Raw genomic sequence first — 18,153 nt, 5'->3', positions numbered from 1 at the left:
AATTAGAACCCTACTTTATTGACTTAAGCTATAATAACAAATCTTGCAAGAGTGATTGTGATTTTCTTCCCCTCCCTTCCTGGACTCACCCAGTGAATCCAGAAAGAGTCATTCTGAGTCTCTTCTTACTACTGTCTCTGTTCACAGGACTTAGGGAATGGTCCTGTTCTTTTTTGTTTACATACAGTTTCTCAATATTTGCATCTAATTCCCTGACTCTCTACCCTTGTAATTATGGACCATTTCTTTCCTCACAGCCCATTGTAGTACAGTAGTGAAAGTATGATTTGAAAATTATTTAAATAATTGAAAGAAGTTTATTCTTTATGTAGAGAAAGTAATGTAGACAACCAGGGATATGTAGCGATTCAGGTGTAGGGCTGGGAGACCCAGGTTCAAATTCACAGATCACTGGGTGACTGGGAGGCTGTCACTCTCTATTAGCTCAACTTACCACACAGGATTGTTGTGGGGAAAAACAGGTGGAGGAAGCAGTATATACATTGCCTTGAGCTCCTGTAGAAAAAAGGCGGGATATAAATCTAATAAATAAGAATAAAAGCAAATACTGTTCTTGAGCCCAACTTCTGCAGTGCAATCTGAGCTTAATTTTCTTTATATTTCAAGATGATTTCTGATGGAAAGGTCTACATAGTCAGTAGGGGGCCTTCTTGTTCCCTTTCTGGTGGTTTGAACAAAGTTCTGCAATCGAATAGCTCATTTAGAGCTGGAAATAGGAAACTGACTTATTTAGGTTTCACAGATTATCCTTATTGCCTTGCCTACGTTGAGGAAGAAGTTATGGCACTCAAAAGCCTCTTTTGATTGAGGTGATCCTGCTAAGTGTGTTCCATCTCCAGAAGCTATGGGGCAGCTCCCCTGTGGACAAAATGTGCTCCCCACTTTCTATGAGTCCTTTATATCCTATTAGCCGATACAGAACAGTTGTTCCTACAAGCTACATGCAGAATGGCAAGTAAAAATATTGGAAGCTGTCATTTAATTCATCTCATTCAATGTGGCTTACAAAACAGTTTTCTGGAGCCTGAGTAGGAATCTTTTCTGATTTCCTCCCCCCAGGACAAGAGGCAAAAAACCCAAATCCTGTGTGTTATTCGGACTGAGCAGAAAAATGACTGGCCAAAAGATATACAGAACTGCAGAAAAAACAATTACTACTAACCTGCCTTTCATTGAGGACCTATATACTGCACGAATCAAAAAGAGGGCTGTGAAAATATTTACAGACCCCTCACATCCTGGACATAAACTGTTTCAACTCCTACCCTCAAAATGACCCTATAGAGCACTGCACATCAGAACAACTAGACACAAGAACAGTTTTTCCCTGAACACTATCACTCAGCTAAACAAATAATTCCCTCAACACTGTCTAACTATTTACTAAATCTGCACTACTATTAATCTTCTCATCGTTCCCATCACCCGTCTCCTTCCACTTATGACTGTATGACTGTAACCTTGTTGCTGGTATCCTTAAGATTTATATTGACTGTTTCCCTATGACTATCATTAAGTGTTGTACCTTATGATTCTTGATGAATGTATCTTTTCTTTTATGTACACTGAGAGCATATGCACCAAGACAAATCCCTTGTGTATCCAATCACACTTGGCCAGTAAAGAATTCTGTTCTGTTCTGTTCTGTTCTATATCCAGTGATATTCCATGGATCTCTTTGGTTCTTGTTTAACCACTTCACTACCATATTGTTCCTACAACTATTTTTGTATGTTAAAGTTCCTTCAAATCTTATGAAGTATCCCAAATGCACCATCCAAGGCAGACAACAATTTTTTCCAAATTATCTATACTTTGCAGAGTAGAGAATAACTCTTCCATGCAGGAAGAAGCTCACTGTGTCCCAATTCAATCTTCTCCCCACCACGAACCTTGTAGATTTGAAGCAGTGTATGAGTTCTGCGCACACCAGATATTTCATATACAGCAATACTCAGTAAATATGATTTTAAGCATAGCTTTTGAGTCTATCTAAGTAGGAATCTCTAGAGGAGAAATAAATGGAGTCACTTCATTTTTATCTTGGCAATAAGACTGAGCAAATGGGGGGCAAAACTTAATGAAACAAATTGTATGGCATACTAATGTGCTAATGTCGTGTTTTAATATTGCCCCCTGGAATCAAGTGGTCCTTGATGCGGCATTATTTTCTTCCAAACAGTTCATGATGGGCAACTGGTCATTGAAGTTGATGGGTCAACTGGAAATGCTGCAATTTTATTTATTTATTGATTGATTGATTGTTTAAATTTATATACCGCCCTTCTCCGGAAGACTCAGGGTGGTTTACAGCCATAAAACAAACATATAAACATATAAAAGTTAAGACACTATTAAAAAACTTAGTCAAATTAGCTAACACTAAAATCCAATAGAACTAAAAAATTCAGTTAAAAACTCCATTTAAAAGCCATTTAAAAACCCCATTAAAAACTATCAAGCCAGCCCTGCATGACAAAACAAGAATGTTTTTAGCTCGCGTCTAAAGGTCCGGAGGTCAGGGAGCAGACGTAACCCTGTGGGTAGCTCGTTCCAAAGGGCAGGAGCCCCCACAGAGAAGGCCCTCCCCCTGGGAGTGGCCAGTCGACATTGCCTGACTGACGGCACCCCAAGGAGGCCCTCCCTATGGGAGTGCATAGGTCGCCGGGAGGCATTTGGAAGCAGCAGGCAGTCTCATAAGTAACCCGGTCCTAAGCCATGGAGCGCTTTAAAGATGGTAACCAACACCTTGAATTGCACCCGGAAGACCACCGGTAACCAGTGCAGCCTGCGCAGAAGAGGTGTTACGTGGGAGCCTCGAGTTGCTCCCTCTACTACCCGCGCAGCCGCATTCTGGACCAGTTGGAGCCTCCGAGTGCTCTTCAAGGGGAGCCCCATGTAGAGAGTGTTGCAGTAGTCTAGGCGAGATGTGACGAGGGCATGAGTGACCGTGCATAAGGAATCCCGATCTAGAAGGGACGAACTGGCGAATCAGGTGAACCTGATAAAAAGCTCCCCTGGCGACGGCCGTCATATGATCTTCAACAGACAGCCGTACATCCAGGAGAACGCCCAGATTGCGGACCCTTCCCATGGGGGCCGATGCCTCGCCCCCCCACAGTCAGGGAGGGAGTCAGCTGACTGTAACGGGAAACTGGCATCCACAGCCACTCGGTCTTGGAGGGGTTGAGTCGAAGCTTGTTTTTCCCCATCCAGACCCGTACGGCCTCCAGACACCGAGAAATCACTTCAACTGCTTCGTTGGGGTGGTTAGGAGTGGAAATGTACAGCTGCGTATCATCAGCGTACAGATGACATCGCACCACATCCAAAACCACGGATGATATCAGCTAGCAGCTTCATGTAGATGCTGAACAGGAGGGGCAAGAGAACCGACTCCTACGGCACCCCACACATGAGGTGCCTCACGGTCGAACTCTGCCCCCCCATCAACACCGTCTGCGACCGATCAGAGAGGTAGGAGGAGAACCACCGAAAAACGGTGCCCTTCACTCCTAACCCCTCCAGCCGTCGCAGCAAGATACCATGGGCGATGGTATCAAAAGCCGCTGAAAGATCCAATAGGACCAGGACAGAGGAACAACCCCTGTCCCGAGCCCTCCAGAGATCATCAACCAACGCGACCAAAGCCGTCTCCGTGTTGTACCCGCGCCGGAAGCCGGACTGGAACGGGTCCAGATAGACAGTTTCATCCAGGTACTGGGGGAGCTGTTGAGCCACCACACTCTCAACAACCTTCGCCACAGAACGGAGGTTGGAGACAGGATGATAATTCTCTAAAGCATCTGGGTCTAGGGAGGGGCCTCACCACCGCCTCTTTCAAGGTGGCGGGGAAGACACCTTCCTTCAAAGAAGCGTTGACAATTCCCTGGAGCCAGCCTCGCGTAACCTCCCGGGTGGCCAACACCAGCCAAGAGGGACACGGGTCCAGTAAACATGTGGTCGCTTTCAGCCTCCCCAGTATCCTGTCCATGTCCTCGAGAATCACAGGGTCAAACTCATCCCAAATAATGTCACCAAGATCTACCTCCGCCATCCCGCCCGCATCTGCCATGTGGATACATCCATAGAGTTTTTCTTAACTTCCAAAATATGTTGATGAAAGAACAAAAGACATAACACACTGTTCATTTTTTTCTTTATAAAGCAATCCAGAAGTTACTGAACTTTCAAAAGTCTTAATAAGAAAACAATGTTCCAGAAATTCCTTTTTATGCCTATAATGCATCTCATTACTCTGAAGTATATCACATCAGGGTTAGCTTTGGAGCCCTTATGCAGAACTGAGTTTTATATGCAAAATATATGAAGGAATCCAGTTGTCTTTCAGCATGGGGAAAATAATTTTCATTTATATCTGAGTAATCCCTGACTTTTTAGATTTCTACAAAGAAATTAGAGAACAACTGGTGATCTCTTTCTAGCAATGAATTCCTAAATTTATTGTTACTTCTCTAAACTTGCCACAAAAACTGTGGATGCTGAAATTTCCTGGGCCCAGAAGAGCTGCTGAAAACAAAAATCACAGTATTCTACTTTGTGCATCAGCCCTATATGATGCAGTGCCCAGTGGCTTCATTGGAAGCACAGTGAAATTTTGCATCTGCTATGCCAACTTGAGGCCAATATTATAAGTGTAATTAACATGAATGTAGCTCCTACAGATTTTGTCACCACCCAGAGGGCTTTGGAGGTCAACACGGTCAACACAGTAAAAAAACAAGTTTATTATTCTCTTGCTCTTATTACATCCCTATGCCATATAGTTTAGCCAAATAAAACAAAAACACAATATAATGCACCTGCTTTCAGGCAAAGTGCAAAATAAACCACAAACAAACCTATATCCAGGTATCCACAAACAAAATCCTTGGCAAGTTCTTTCAAAACTATCTGGAAACAAGGTAAGTGAATACACTCAGTCCTATGCATCTTCAGGATCAGTTTAATCCTCAGTGCTTATACCTCACTGACCTCCCGCCTTTGAAATGAACAGCTGCCATTCACAAGAATGAGCAAAACAGCACTGAACTCAGCAATATACTGTAATGTGTCAAATCCTGCCCACCAGAACTACACATGGCTTTGACTACCATATTGGAAGAGAAGTTTTGGAATTGCAAGAACATGAATAGAGCCCCTGTCTAAAATTTACAGGTCATTCTCGCTTGGTGGACAGTTGGTCTGGCAAGTCAGTCACTAAGCATTGCAGAAAATCACATGACCATGTCAGGCTTATGACCTTATTTCTCCTTTGGTCATTAAGTGAATTGCCACAGCATTAATCAAAACATTATGTGACTGCAATTTACAATTTTACTTCTTTTTTCTCTGTTATCTTGGCTTGTTGTAAGCCATTTGTGAAATGCCCAAATTGCGATCTTATAACCACAGGATGCTATGATGGTTGTAAATGCTGGTGTTTTTTTTTTAAAGAAAAAAACATCATACCTAGAAAGGATCACTAAACAAGGCAGTCAGTAAGCCAGGGCTACCTGTACTAAAAGCAGCAATATGGATACGTACAGGTTGCAAAGCATCACTTTCAACTGAAAATGAAGTGTTACATGCCCCTGTAACCTACTCACAGGATTCTCCGCAATATATATTTCCTTATCTATAAGGCTACTTCATTTGCACATTATAAAGGAATCATCTCCTATCAAACATTCAGCATGAGCGTGGAAAGGAAAGGTATAATTATAAACCCTGTGAGAATATTTGTTCAACTAAGTACATGAAACTAGTACACGAAATTCCTTCATTATTCCTGAATTTTTTATTTCCAAAAGTTTCAAATGGCAGAGTGGAGGGGATTAATAGACTCAAAAGAAGCACTTTCTCCACTGAGAGGCTAAAGAGCAATAATCACATAGAAGAAATAGAACCAGCAAGCATCTAAAAGGAACTATCCCGAATCTGGATTTGATTATCAATCTTCATTTTGCACAGGAAATTAATTTTAGGTCCCTTGCGACAAATGATTATGATTTAACCAGCTGTAATTTAATTAAAACTCTACCCACTTAAAACAACTCTGGGAGGCTCAAGCCATGCAGGAAAAATGTAACATTTTAAATGACTCATTTGTCCCTTAGCGAATTCAGGAAGCGATCACAAGTTTCTAAGTTACAAAAGTAAGAAAAACAGTTCCATCCTGCCCAGCTCTCCCCTCCCTTCCTTTTCTCTATTCTTCTGTATCAGGCCACAGTTCATAAAAACTCATTAAGTAGGTCTTGCGTCCTGACATCTAAGAAAACATCAAAACACTAGTGCAACATTGGCATGATAATTACTCTTTTCATTGTAGTTTCGAAGAGTAAACACAGGCCATTCCTTAGGACAAGGGAGGACAAGGCGAGACTTTTACCTACTTTGGAGGTTCTAAGGGTGTTTACGACAAAAATCAATGGCATGGATTCAAATCATTTTGAGGAAATAAGCCTGTATAAACTGTAAAACTGAAAACAGGTTTTGCTCTGGCTTAAGCACTTATAAAGGGATGAAGAGCCGTCTCCTGCCTATGAACTCAGACATATTTTGGGGGGCTCTTCTCCTTAGTAAATTGTTATAATCACTGAGATATCAGGACAGACTTACCTGCACTTGAGCCTCTCTTCTCATTAAATAGCGCATTTTGCCTAGGATACATTGCTGCAGTTGTTCCCATGACATGGCTCTATCTTCTCGCATCAGTAGTGGAGGGCCAAACCTGGGGGGGAAAAACATTAATTATGTGCGATAAGGGGCTACATCTGCAAGAAAGTGAAGCTTTAATTATAGGTAGGCCTTGACTTACAGTTGGAACCAGAATTTCTGTTGCTAAGCAGACTGTTAATTGAGCTGTGCCTGATTTTATGACCCTTTTTTCCACAGTCGTTAAGTGAATCATTGTAGCTGTTCATCAGGGAATCCGTTGCTAAGTGAACCAGCTTCACCAACTCACTTTGCTTGTCAGAAGCTGGCTGGGAAGATTGCAAATGGTGACCCTGGGATACCACATCTGTCATAAATACATGCTGGTTGTAAAGCATTCAAATTTTGATCATGTCACCATTGGGCTGCTGCAATGAGCATAAAAGCGAGGACTGGTGGTAAGCCACTTTTTCAATGTCACCGTAACTTTGAATGGTTGCTAAACAAATTATTGTAAGTCAAGGACCTGAACCTCCATTCACCTATTGCTGAGATCTCCAACCTTGGCAACTTTAAGCCTGAGGGACTCCCAGAATTCCCCAGCCAGCTTTGCTTGAAGTCCGCCAGGCTTAAAGTTACTAAGGTTTGAGATCCCTCATCTATGAATACAAACCATGTTAAATGATACTTATCCACTGAAAACAGTATCTACATAGCAAGTGCTGAATTTGATACATTCATCAAAAGACATCAAAATTACAAGCAAAACAAGGGCTTTCTCCCCCTCTACAGAGAACTGTATCATTAAACTACTTATATACCAGTTTGAAAACTGAAATTTTGTTCTTATGTAATCCTGAATATATTGATGATTAAAACATTTCTTTTTCAAAACATGAAGTTCAAAGTATATTCAAAAATAATTAAGTTATTATTAGGCCACCCACAAAGCTAAAAAAAATCTGATACAGGCAAAAGGCAAGAGAAACACCTAAAAATATAAGGAGGAGGATATTTTTGCATACGATGACCATAATAAGATACAATAATTGGAGAGTGCATCATGGGCCATCTTCCTGACAAAGCAAACCCCACAAGATCTCATTTCTTCAAATCTGCACCTACAAGTAAAGGAACTTCCACAAATTTAAGTCCCTATGCTTTCAGATTACAGATTATCTTTACTCATAAAACGGAAAGGATTCTTAACAAATCTGTGCCTCTTTCATCTCTTCCTTTTTGGGTGGGGTAAGGTAATAATTCATACCTTTTGTTGAATGTATGTTTAAATAGTTTCTTTTTTTCCCCAGGTAATTTTATTAAAGATTATAATTACAATAATAAAAACTAACAAACTAATGCAAAATTAGAAAGAAAAAGTAAAGGTGCAGAGTAGAAAAAGACATACAGAACATAAAGAAAAAAAGAAAAGTATATAGCAAAGGAAAATAAATACAGTATATAAAGAAATGACTTCCAAACTTCATCACACATATAAACAGTTTTAATGACTTTTCATCTCTTCTTAAATTACAATAAGGACAATCTCTTCTTCCCATATTCCATGTCTTCTTTTCAATAGTCTCAAGCATTATTCAGACATGAAATTAGCACTCATTTCTACCCAGCCATTTAAAATGACTCACATATCTATGTATAATCTTTATGCTATAATAACTTTAATGAAATTTGGTTTCATTATCTACATTAATTTTGTATTAATCATCCTTCTATTGTTTTGGAGAGATCTCAACATATCTTAATAAATGGGGGGGGATTGTGTGTTCATTTTGTTAGCAATGCAAATTATTTCTTTTTTTAAAAAAAAAGCATGAGTTTGGGGAAATAAGTAAACAAATACAGTTAAAAGTGTCATTATAAAACTGCCAACAAAAGTGCGTATAGTCAAGGCTATGGTTTTCCCAGTTGCAATGTATGGCTGTGAAGGCTGGACCATAAGAAAGATGTTGTGTCCTCCTCGCCTCCGTCCGAACGATGGCTTAATTAGCCGGCTCTTATAAGCTCTGGCAGCAAAAGAATCAGCGTCTGCCAAGAGCCCTCGATAGCTGCCAAGACGCTGGTGAGTCACAACCTTCAGCTCTAGTCAATCCGTGGATTTGCCTGATGCAAAGAGACACACCAGCTCTTGCTGCCTTTTATATCCTGTGGGGTGTGGCTCCATGACTCAGCACTTCCTAGGCCTGCCCCTCCCCTGCTTCTGTTGTTCTCTTCTCTCCTGCCTACGAAACCTGGGATTGAGCCAAGCCTGATTGCTGTCAGCTGGGTCTGCAAGCGTGGCCGGGAGGGGGGAAGAGTCAGGAGAAGGAGGCCTCGTTATCTCTTTCGCTTGGCCTGCTTCTGGCTCCTGGAGCTGATCCAGGGAGGCCAGTGCTTCCAAGGTAAGTCCTGATGGCCCTTCCCCCTCACTGTCCAAATCACCTTCTGGCAGCAGGCCCAGCTCTGAGTCACTTTCTGGCAGCAGGCCCGGCTCCAAGGCACTTTTGGGCATGGGGCCAGGTTCGGGAGTGGGAGCCACAACAAAAGGCTGAGCGCCAAAGAATTGATGCCTTTGAACTCTGGTGCTGGAGAAGACTCCTGTGAGTCCCTTGGACTGCAAGGCGAACAAACAAGTCAGTCCTAGAGGAGATCAACCCTGACTGCTCTTTAGAAGGCCAGATCCTAAAGATGAAGCTGAAATACTTTGGCCACCTAATGAGAAAGAAGGACTCACTGGAGAAGAGCCTAATGCTGGGAAAGATTGAGAGCAAAAGAAGAACGGGACGACAGAGAATGAGGTGGCTGGATGGAGTCACTGAAGCAGTAGGCATGAGTTTAAATGGACTCCAGAGGGTAGAGGACAGGAAGGCCTGGAGGAAAGTTGTCCGTGGGGTCGCGATGGGTCGGACACGACTTCGCAACTAACAACAATAAAACTAAGCAATATGTATAACTAAGGGCTACTATAACTGACTTGCAAAAATCCAGTGACAACCTATCAGGAGCAAAGAGCTTTGCTGCTAAGCTTTTCTAGGTCTCTGTATTGCCACCTAGTGGTCACTTGGATTTCTGCTCCAAATATCATATTATTCGGGAGACTTAACCCTCTGAAAATGTCTTTTATATGGATTACTTTCATATTTTGATGTTTCCAAAGAAATTTAAAGGTATGGGGAACATTTCAATTCTGAAGTATACAAATGGATACAGCTAGGGGCAACATGAATACATCAGTAATATTTTGATGTATCTCTTTTAATTTAAATGTATCACCTAAATTTAGTTAGCATCTGATCAGAAATTTCTTTTAATATTTTCTAAATTGATATTATGTAAAAACTGTAGGGAAAAAGAAAGATAGACAGCAGGGAAGGAGTTTCAAAAATTTAGCCTAGGGGTGGGATTGCTTACAAACTGTGAACATTGCCCAAATAGAAAACTAAATCATTTTTTTTTTATTTCAAAATCAAGAAGATAATTGTTTTTAGAGAAAGCCAGGCTTAGCTAGCCCATCTGTGGTAAACATTTGGAGGAGGCAAGATTTGCATTATCAGAGTGTTTTTTCCTTTGGCATAAAGAAAATCATATGGAGTTGAATCAATTTCTCTTGATTCTATAATTAAAAGCAAATGTAACTCAATTCCACGTTCCAATTTCAAGCCTAGAAAATAGTAGGTAGTTTGGTGCTGTTTTTACATGCGTAATCTATTTTGCTTTTTTTTTGTTTTTTGTTTTGTTTTGAAAGCATTTCCTCTCCTTTTAGAGATAAACATGTTTTACTTTGGGATTTGGGAGCCTACAGTTCCACCTTTTGATTTGAAGTGCTTGACTCCTGCCTTTCAAAAGCGCTTCAGGTACTATTGGAAGCTGGGCCTTAAAGACTGTGGTGGTAGCAGCCTAATTCTAGCAATTCTCTGTCTCTGACAGTGAAACTGACAGGCTGAAACTCTTCAAGTTCCCTCCCTTTGCTTGTGCAACTCACAATACTCCACAGACATTAAAAGAAAATTAGGAACAATTTAAAGAAGCCAGGTAAACGGTCTTCCTTTACAAACAGAATACTCCCTGTTTTAAAGATTTAAACTCAGACAATATAGAAGAAATATAGCAATATAGAAGCAATATAGAAGAAATGCCCAAAAAACTTTAATTACAGAATGGCATAAACATCTAATTGATAAATAAACAAACCAACAATAGATAGAAATCTTAAGGTGCATCTTATGCTTTCTTCCTGTGACAGTAGCCAAATTCTATTTTATTTTATTGGTACTGGCTGCTATCACTATAAAACTATGAATTTTCTTTCTATTCTACATGCTGGGCTGCACTGCTCCTTTGACTGAACAGAAAGGACCAAATGTTTAAAAAGGTCTTCTTGCCCATGAAAAAGAATGGAGAGGATGGGCTGAGCTTGCCTGCATAATACAGAAATATTGCTAGACAAATTTATCAGCCATAAAGCTCAGCATCTCACAAGCTGTTTCCAGCCGATGATAGTTTATTAGCCACTGCAAATATGCAGAGACTTACTTAATGACATTTGGGATGTGCACAGTGAATTCATTATCCGCCTACAGTGCTTTGGCATTCAATTTCCCTCCCATGAGCAACTCATAACCATGCTACTGAGTGTGGTTCCTCATTTTCAGCAAGAGAAAAAAAGTGTTTCTGAAAGGAAGGGTGGGGGGAGGGAACACACATAACCCAAATGGGCAAAACATAGTCCAGGCCATCAGGATTCCTACTCCAGGCCAGCTGCATAGCAGGGATTTGGCAGAAATAACACCACTACTGTTCTAACTCAATTGCCTCAAGCTGAGTCTATTAACTTAATGCTACACTTGCTTTATCAGACCTTAACATTAACATTACAAAATCCAGGTGTTGTGCCAAACAATACAAAGGAAACTGTGCTTAACAAGCCCAGCTGCTGCTTATCTGGCTGCTAATCGGCAACCCTGCAGATCTGGGATCCTGAGGGAAACAAGTAAGGTACCTTTCAGCATGAAGGTCTTTCCCTATGCTGCAGACTCTTCTTCCAATGTGGTTAGTGCACCTCCATCAGCTTTGGGGACCATAAGGGGAACCTGGTTTTTGTCCTACAGAATAACCATCAAACCCGTGAACGGAATGGGACAACTTGCCACGTGACAACTTGTCAGGGCCAACTCACCACCGCTGTGGGCCAATTTAACAATTTTACTTAATTATTTAAAATGAATTAAAAAACATTTTAATTTTTGCCATTCACATTTCATTCTGTCCCTTCGTTGGCGTCCTTTCTTTAATGATTCTGTGCCATCGTTTCTCTGATATTTGTGTAACTCAGGTCCTGCACTGAGTTGTCCTGTGGCGAGTTGTCATTGACCCCCCAGTAAGAGAGATGAAAAGAGATTCTTTCACAAACACTACAAATGATTTCATGTCTTCAAGTGATTGTCAACTCATAGCAAAAGCATTAAGATTTTATCCAGGATAATGTGTCCATGACCTGGCTTTTCAGATCTTCCATAGACTCCCAACCTAACTTTGTTGGTGTCATCCTTTCTGGGGTTTTTTTTTTCATTTCATCTTTCCCAGCAATATAGAGTAATGAAAAAACCAGGATCTTCACAAAAGATGTCCAAAATACGATAATATGACACTTGCCATTTGTGTCTCTCTCTAATGAGAACTCTGTTATACAGATTTGTTTTCTTGGTTATCCGTAGTATACTTGGGGATCTTTTCCAATACTGAAGTTTAAAAGTGTCAATATTCCTTCTATCCTATCTCTTCAAAGTTCAACTTTGCTTTCATAGAACTTCACAGGAGAGCGCTGCTTGCACAATTCTGATTCTTGTAGGTATAAACACATCACAGTATCCGACATACTTTTTCAAGACCTTCACTGTTACTCTGCCAAGTGCTAATCTGTGTGCTTCTTGACTGCTGATTCCGTTACTGTTGGTATTGATTCTACAAGGCAGAGCTATCACTTCACTATCTTAATTGTTGATTCTAAGGTAGGTGGCCATGCCTGTTGTCATTAGTTTGTGCACTGTGTTAAGTCTCCTTTCTTTTGTGCTGATATATAGACTGACATCTTCCCAATCTTTGTCATTGTGTCACTCTCCTGACTTGCTAATACAGTTTAGAGACAATCCTTATTCATTCTACTTGTGATATTTCTGCAGATTTTTCCACCAATTCCTGTAGTCTTCTAACATGGTCATGACTAGAATTCTGATTTAACTTCATTTTTAAGGAACTATAAATTTTTGAAAAATAGAAAATATTTTCAAAGGTATCTTGGAAGCTGACATTTCTACTGTTCAGAATTTTAGTATACTACCTTTTTTTTGTTTTTCTTGAATATCTATTGTCTACTGGCATCCTTTATAGCATAGCTGTGTGAGATTGGGTCTCCTTCTGAGTTTAGAAATCTTTTGGAAGGTTTTCCTTGTTTTTCCATGTTTCAGTGCCTTTACATTTTTTTTCTGTTGCAATACTGCTTCTTGTCTCTTCAAACAGCTCTCTGAATTTCTTGACATTTCTTTCTGAGGCTTTGTGTTTCTTGGCTTTGGCTTTTCTTCTTGGCAATTTCTACCATTTATTCTGACATTCAATTTGCTTTCTTCTGCTTCTTGGAATTTGGCAGACACTTTTCACGCTTATCCTTAACAAATCCTTTGATTTCATTCCACTATTCCTCTGGTTCCCTATCAATGAGTATGGGACTTCAGTGATCCCTGATGTTGAAAATGGTGGGCATATGATCAAGAGTATGTTGTGGAACCTGGCTGTCTTGTTCTTCCACTTTAGTTTTGTTTAGAATTATCACACCAGTAATTCTAGATCTGTTCTACAGTCAGCTCACATATTTTACAGTAAAGTTCACATGTTCCACAGTAAAGCTCACATCTTTACCATTATAAATGAGTTATCCCGCTTCATTGTACCAATAATACAGTCAATTTGATCTATGTATACTGTACTCCATTTGGTAAGGTCCATATATATAGGTTTGCTTTGGTTGTTTGAACAACGTATTAGGATGAAAAAAATCATTGAACTGGCAAAAACTGATATATCGTTCTCATGCTTCATTTCTGTTTCCTAGGCCATACAATCAACTACAGTTTCCTCCTTACTGTTTTAAGCTTTGACATTCCACTCTGTTATTTGCAGGTTCTCCTACACACTAAACTTGATCATAAGACATATCAACCTCTCTTCTTTGGCATCACTGGTTGGAACATAAACTTGCATAACCATCATATTAAGCAGTTGTCTACAAAGCCTAACCAGTATTATTTGTTCACCAACTCCACTGTACTCAAGTACTGCCTTTAAATTAAAAATAAATTAGTACTTTGAAAGATCCTCAGATAATCCTCAGTAACAAGTGGAATGCCATCTGACCTAAGGGACCATTGTCTGCAACTGTATTTTTGATAACTTGATATTGTTTATCCATGTGGCTTTCTTGTAATTTTTGTATTTTATTATTGTGCAATCAGAAATAACTCAATACCTTTTGGGCAGCAGAGGTGTCAACCTTGCAGCCAATAACTGGATTCCCCCCCACCCTTCATATTGCATATCAGTCTTCAGATAAGTAGAGCCATCTGCACAGAACTCTTTTTTTAGCACATGGATATAACAGGCTTGCTTGCTTTTTTTTCCTTGCATTTTATATTCTTTTGGAGAGCACCTGACTTTGAAATATGTTAATCCTACTCAGGGAAATCTAAATAGTTTATAAGAATAATAAATAAGTATCTCAGTTAAACTGCAATACCTGACCAACTTTATCTGGTACCTCCAAGGAACACTAGCATTGTAGGCTAGACTGAGAAGATAAACACTAACATGAAAGACATCAATGACAACCCATTTCCATTTCGATGGCTTGAAAAATCTACGGAAACGTCTATCAAATAATAGACTCAAGCTTAGCTGTAAGATGTTATCTGGTTAATAAATGACTGGGGGGAATATAGTACAGCTTTTTATCTAGGACCTACAAGTCCATTTTATTCCTTTCCCTGATTGCAGGAAAATAGGTCAAATGCCTGTTTTTGAAAGACTCTGTTGCAGAAAGAGCCCTCCTGTCTATAGGGGCTTACCTCACAGCCTGTTGCCCTGTTCCGGCTAAATTACAGACAAGGAGCAGGATTCTGCCACCTCCACCCTGGTGTAGGAAGTCTGATGACATGGCCCCATTATGAACCAAACGCTGCCCCTCTGGCTCAGCAGAATTAGGAGAAGATGGGAGACTCTGCGGGCAACCTGAAAAAAAGGAAAACATGTACAGATGCTTCAATCTGGCTTAAGTGCAATGAAACTTTCAAAGAATCATAGGTCAACAACACAAAAACTGCCTGCATTGAATAGATCAGTTTATTAATGTGGATAAATCAGATAATGAGATCTTTTTCACAATGTTAAAAGTTACCGATTGTCACCCCTATGCATTGCTTTCTTTTCACAGCAAACACTGTATCTATTTTTCTGATGGGGATAGGGAAAAAAGTGGAAAATATGACCTTGCAATAGACCAGCCAATTAGTTTGTAAACAAGTTTGGAATCTGAACATACTTTCCTCAATCCATCATTACTGCGAAGATCACTCTAATTCTGAATAAGAGGGTCAGTCTTAGAAGTCCAATTATATTTAGAGGTGTAAACTTTAGCATAATCTCTTTATTCTCAATTAATGATTTGGGATACTGTGATCTCTCCTTGTCAGCACTATCTGTTTTGGGATTTGATAAAGCTCTGGCTGAACCAAGGCAGAAGATTTAGGATGTAGATATCCCCAATGACAGAGCTAACATCTCCTTTTTTTTTTTTTTTGCCCAACTGCTCCTCCTTTCTGGACTATCCCTAGATATATTTTTATATGCTCTATTTTTTTTATTTATTTAATTTTGTCACAACAATATATGTAAGTATCATACAGAAAGGTTATATAGTATATAAAGGTATAAGCATAAATATATATATATATATATATATATATATATATATATGTTTTCCTATATATATATATATATATATATAGGAAGAAGAAAAGAAAAACAATAGGACAGGAACGGTAGGCACGTTTGTGCGCTTATGCACGCCCCTTATGGTCCTCTTAGGAATGGGGTGAGGTCAATAGTAGAAAGTTTTTGGTTAAAGCTTTTAGGATTATGAGAAGAGACCACAGAGTCAGGTAAAGTATTCCAAGCACTGATGATTCTGTTACAGAAGTCATATTTTCTGCAATCTAGATTAAAGCGGTTGACATTAAGTTTAAATCTATTGGTTGCTCTTGTATTATTGCAATTAAAGCTGAAGTAGTCTTTGACAGGAAGGACATTACAATAGATGATTCTATGAGTTAAACTTAGGTCTTGTCAAGGCGACGGAGTTCCAAGTTTTCAAGCCCAGGATTTCAAGTCTAGTGGGATAAGGTATTTTGTTGTTTACAGAGGAATGGAGAACTCTTCTTGTAAAATATTTCTGGACACGTTCAATTGTATTGATGTCAGAGATATGGTGAGGGTTCCAAACAGGTGAGCTGTATTCTAGAATTGGTCTAGCAAATGTTTTATATGCTCTGGTTAGTAGTGTAGTGTTTTTGGAAAAGAAGCTACACAAGATTAGGTTTACAACTCTTAGAGCCTTTTTTGCTATGTAGTTGCAGTGGGCTTTGGCACTTAGATCATTTGACATGAAAACTCCAAGGTCTTTAACGGGATGGGGGTCATCTGTAAGGTAATGTCCATCAAGTATGTACTTAGTGTTTGGGTTCTTTTTTCCTATATGTAAGACTGAGCATTTGCTGGTTGAGATTTGGAGTTGTCAAGTTTTAGACCAAACGGTTAGATGATCAAGGTCTTTTTGAATGATAGATGTATTATCAGTGGTGTTAAATAGTTTGACATCATCAGCAAAGAGAACACAATTACTTGAGATATGGTCACAAAGATCATTAATGTATAGTATGAAGAGTGTTGGTCCAAGGACGCTGCCTTGAGGAACGCCACTCTTGACAGGAACAGGATTTGATAGAGCATTGCCAATTTTGACCACTTGTTGTCTGTTAGACAGAAAAGCAGATATCCATTTGTGAAGGGGTCCTGAAATGCCATAGGATTTTAGTTTTAGGAGAAGTTTATCGTGTACTACTGAGTCAAAAGCTTTGCAGAAGTCTATGTAGATTGCATCTATTGTTTTGCCTTGATCGAGATTTGTAGTCCATATGTTTTTACAGTGGAGAAGTTGTAAGTTGCATGATAATTTTTTCCTGAAACCAAATTGTTTATTGGAGAGTAGATTGTTTGCTTGTAAGTGTGAGGTAATGGATTGGTTGATGATTGATTCCATGACTTTGCAGGTGACGCAGCATAGAGAGATTGGTCTGTAATTTTCGACTAAGCTGGGGTCTCCTTTTTTGAAGATAGGGATGACTGTGGCCAGTGACTAAAGTTTGGGAAGGGAACTGGTAGTGAAAGCTTTATCAAAGATTATGCTTAGGGGTTCTGCTATATTAGTGGAAAGTTTTTTTAAGAAGTAGGCACACAGTCCATCGGGTCCAATAGATAGCAATGGTTTTATGTTATGAAGAGCTTTTCCAACATTTTCTTCTGTGAAGTCTATATGAGTTAAGTCATCATATTCATTGCTGAATAACTATTCATTGCTGAATAGTTTGTGGAATGTCGGATATGTGTCATCGCTGTTAACAAAAACTGAGCCAAAGAATATGTTGAAGAGGTTGGCTTTAACTGTTTTGTCATTGCATTCTTTGTTGTTAGAATCTTTTAGTGGTGGGATGGATCTTGTGTCTTTAAGTTTATTGTTAACAAAATTATAAAAGGCACGATTGGAATTTGTGCGCAGAAGGTCCTCTTCTTGTTTGGTGTGGTAATTTGTGCATTCAGTTTTTATTTGGTTGCATATATTTCTGTAGCGGTTTTTGAAATTTGCTACAAAGCCGTTTTTGTTTCTTTTCCAGAGGGATTTTTTTTTTTGATTGAAGCTTTTTTATTGATATGGGTAGTTTGCTTTTCCTGATCATGGTTGTCATTTGTGGTACATATAGTTTAATGACTCTATTGATTTAAAGTAGGAAAACTCTATAGTGGTCTTCAGCGGTTTTGCAGTTTGCAAACAGATTTTGCCAGTCCAGAAATGAAAGATCGTTGTTTATAAGGACATAGTTGGTTTTTTTGAAGTTGTAGATGGGGATACTATTGTTATGATGATTTGAGTATGGACGTATATTGAGACGAAAATCAATCATGCAGTGGTCACTGTTGGAAAAAGGTTCTTTAATTTGTAGTCCATAAATTGAGTTTGGGTTGTTGCAGAAGATGAGATCAAGGCAGTTGTTGAGTCTTGTATTGTTAGTTACAAGTTGTTCAAGACCTAGATTTGTAACAGCGTTGTATAGTGTAGTATGGATTGGATCAGTTGTACATTCATTAGTTATCCAGTTA

The 18,153-nt window shown here is 39.4% G+C and overlaps 1 protein-coding gene across 1 annotated transcript in view; it reads right to left on the bottom strand.

Annotated features, from left to right (window-relative positions):
• The window catches only part of USP43 (ubiquitin specific peptidase 43), a 137,233-nt gene that overhangs the window by 21,817 nt on the left and 97,263 nt on the right, over positions 1 to 18,153 (bottom strand). Inside the window, exons 7-8 of the mRNA XM_058166753.1 lie at positions 14,790 to 14,952; positions 6,643 to 6,754 (exon numbers count right to left, since the gene is read on the bottom strand). Of these exons, the coding sequence (XP_058022736.1) occupies positions 6,643 to 6,754; positions 14,790 to 14,952 (275 nt within the window). The remainder of the gene's footprint in view (positions 1 to 6,642; positions 6,755 to 14,789; positions 14,953 to 18,153) is intronic.

This window comes from Ahaetulla prasina, chromosome 2 (assembly GCF_028640845.1).
Source record: "Ahaetulla prasina isolate Xishuangbanna chromosome 2, ASM2864084v1, whole genome shotgun sequence".
Lineage (NCBI taxonomy): Eukaryota > Metazoa > Chordata > Lepidosauria > Squamata > Colubridae > Ahaetulla > Ahaetulla prasina.
The sequence above is the reverse complement of the archived record's forward strand: the minus strand, read 5'-3'. Positions and strand labels throughout refer to the sequence as shown.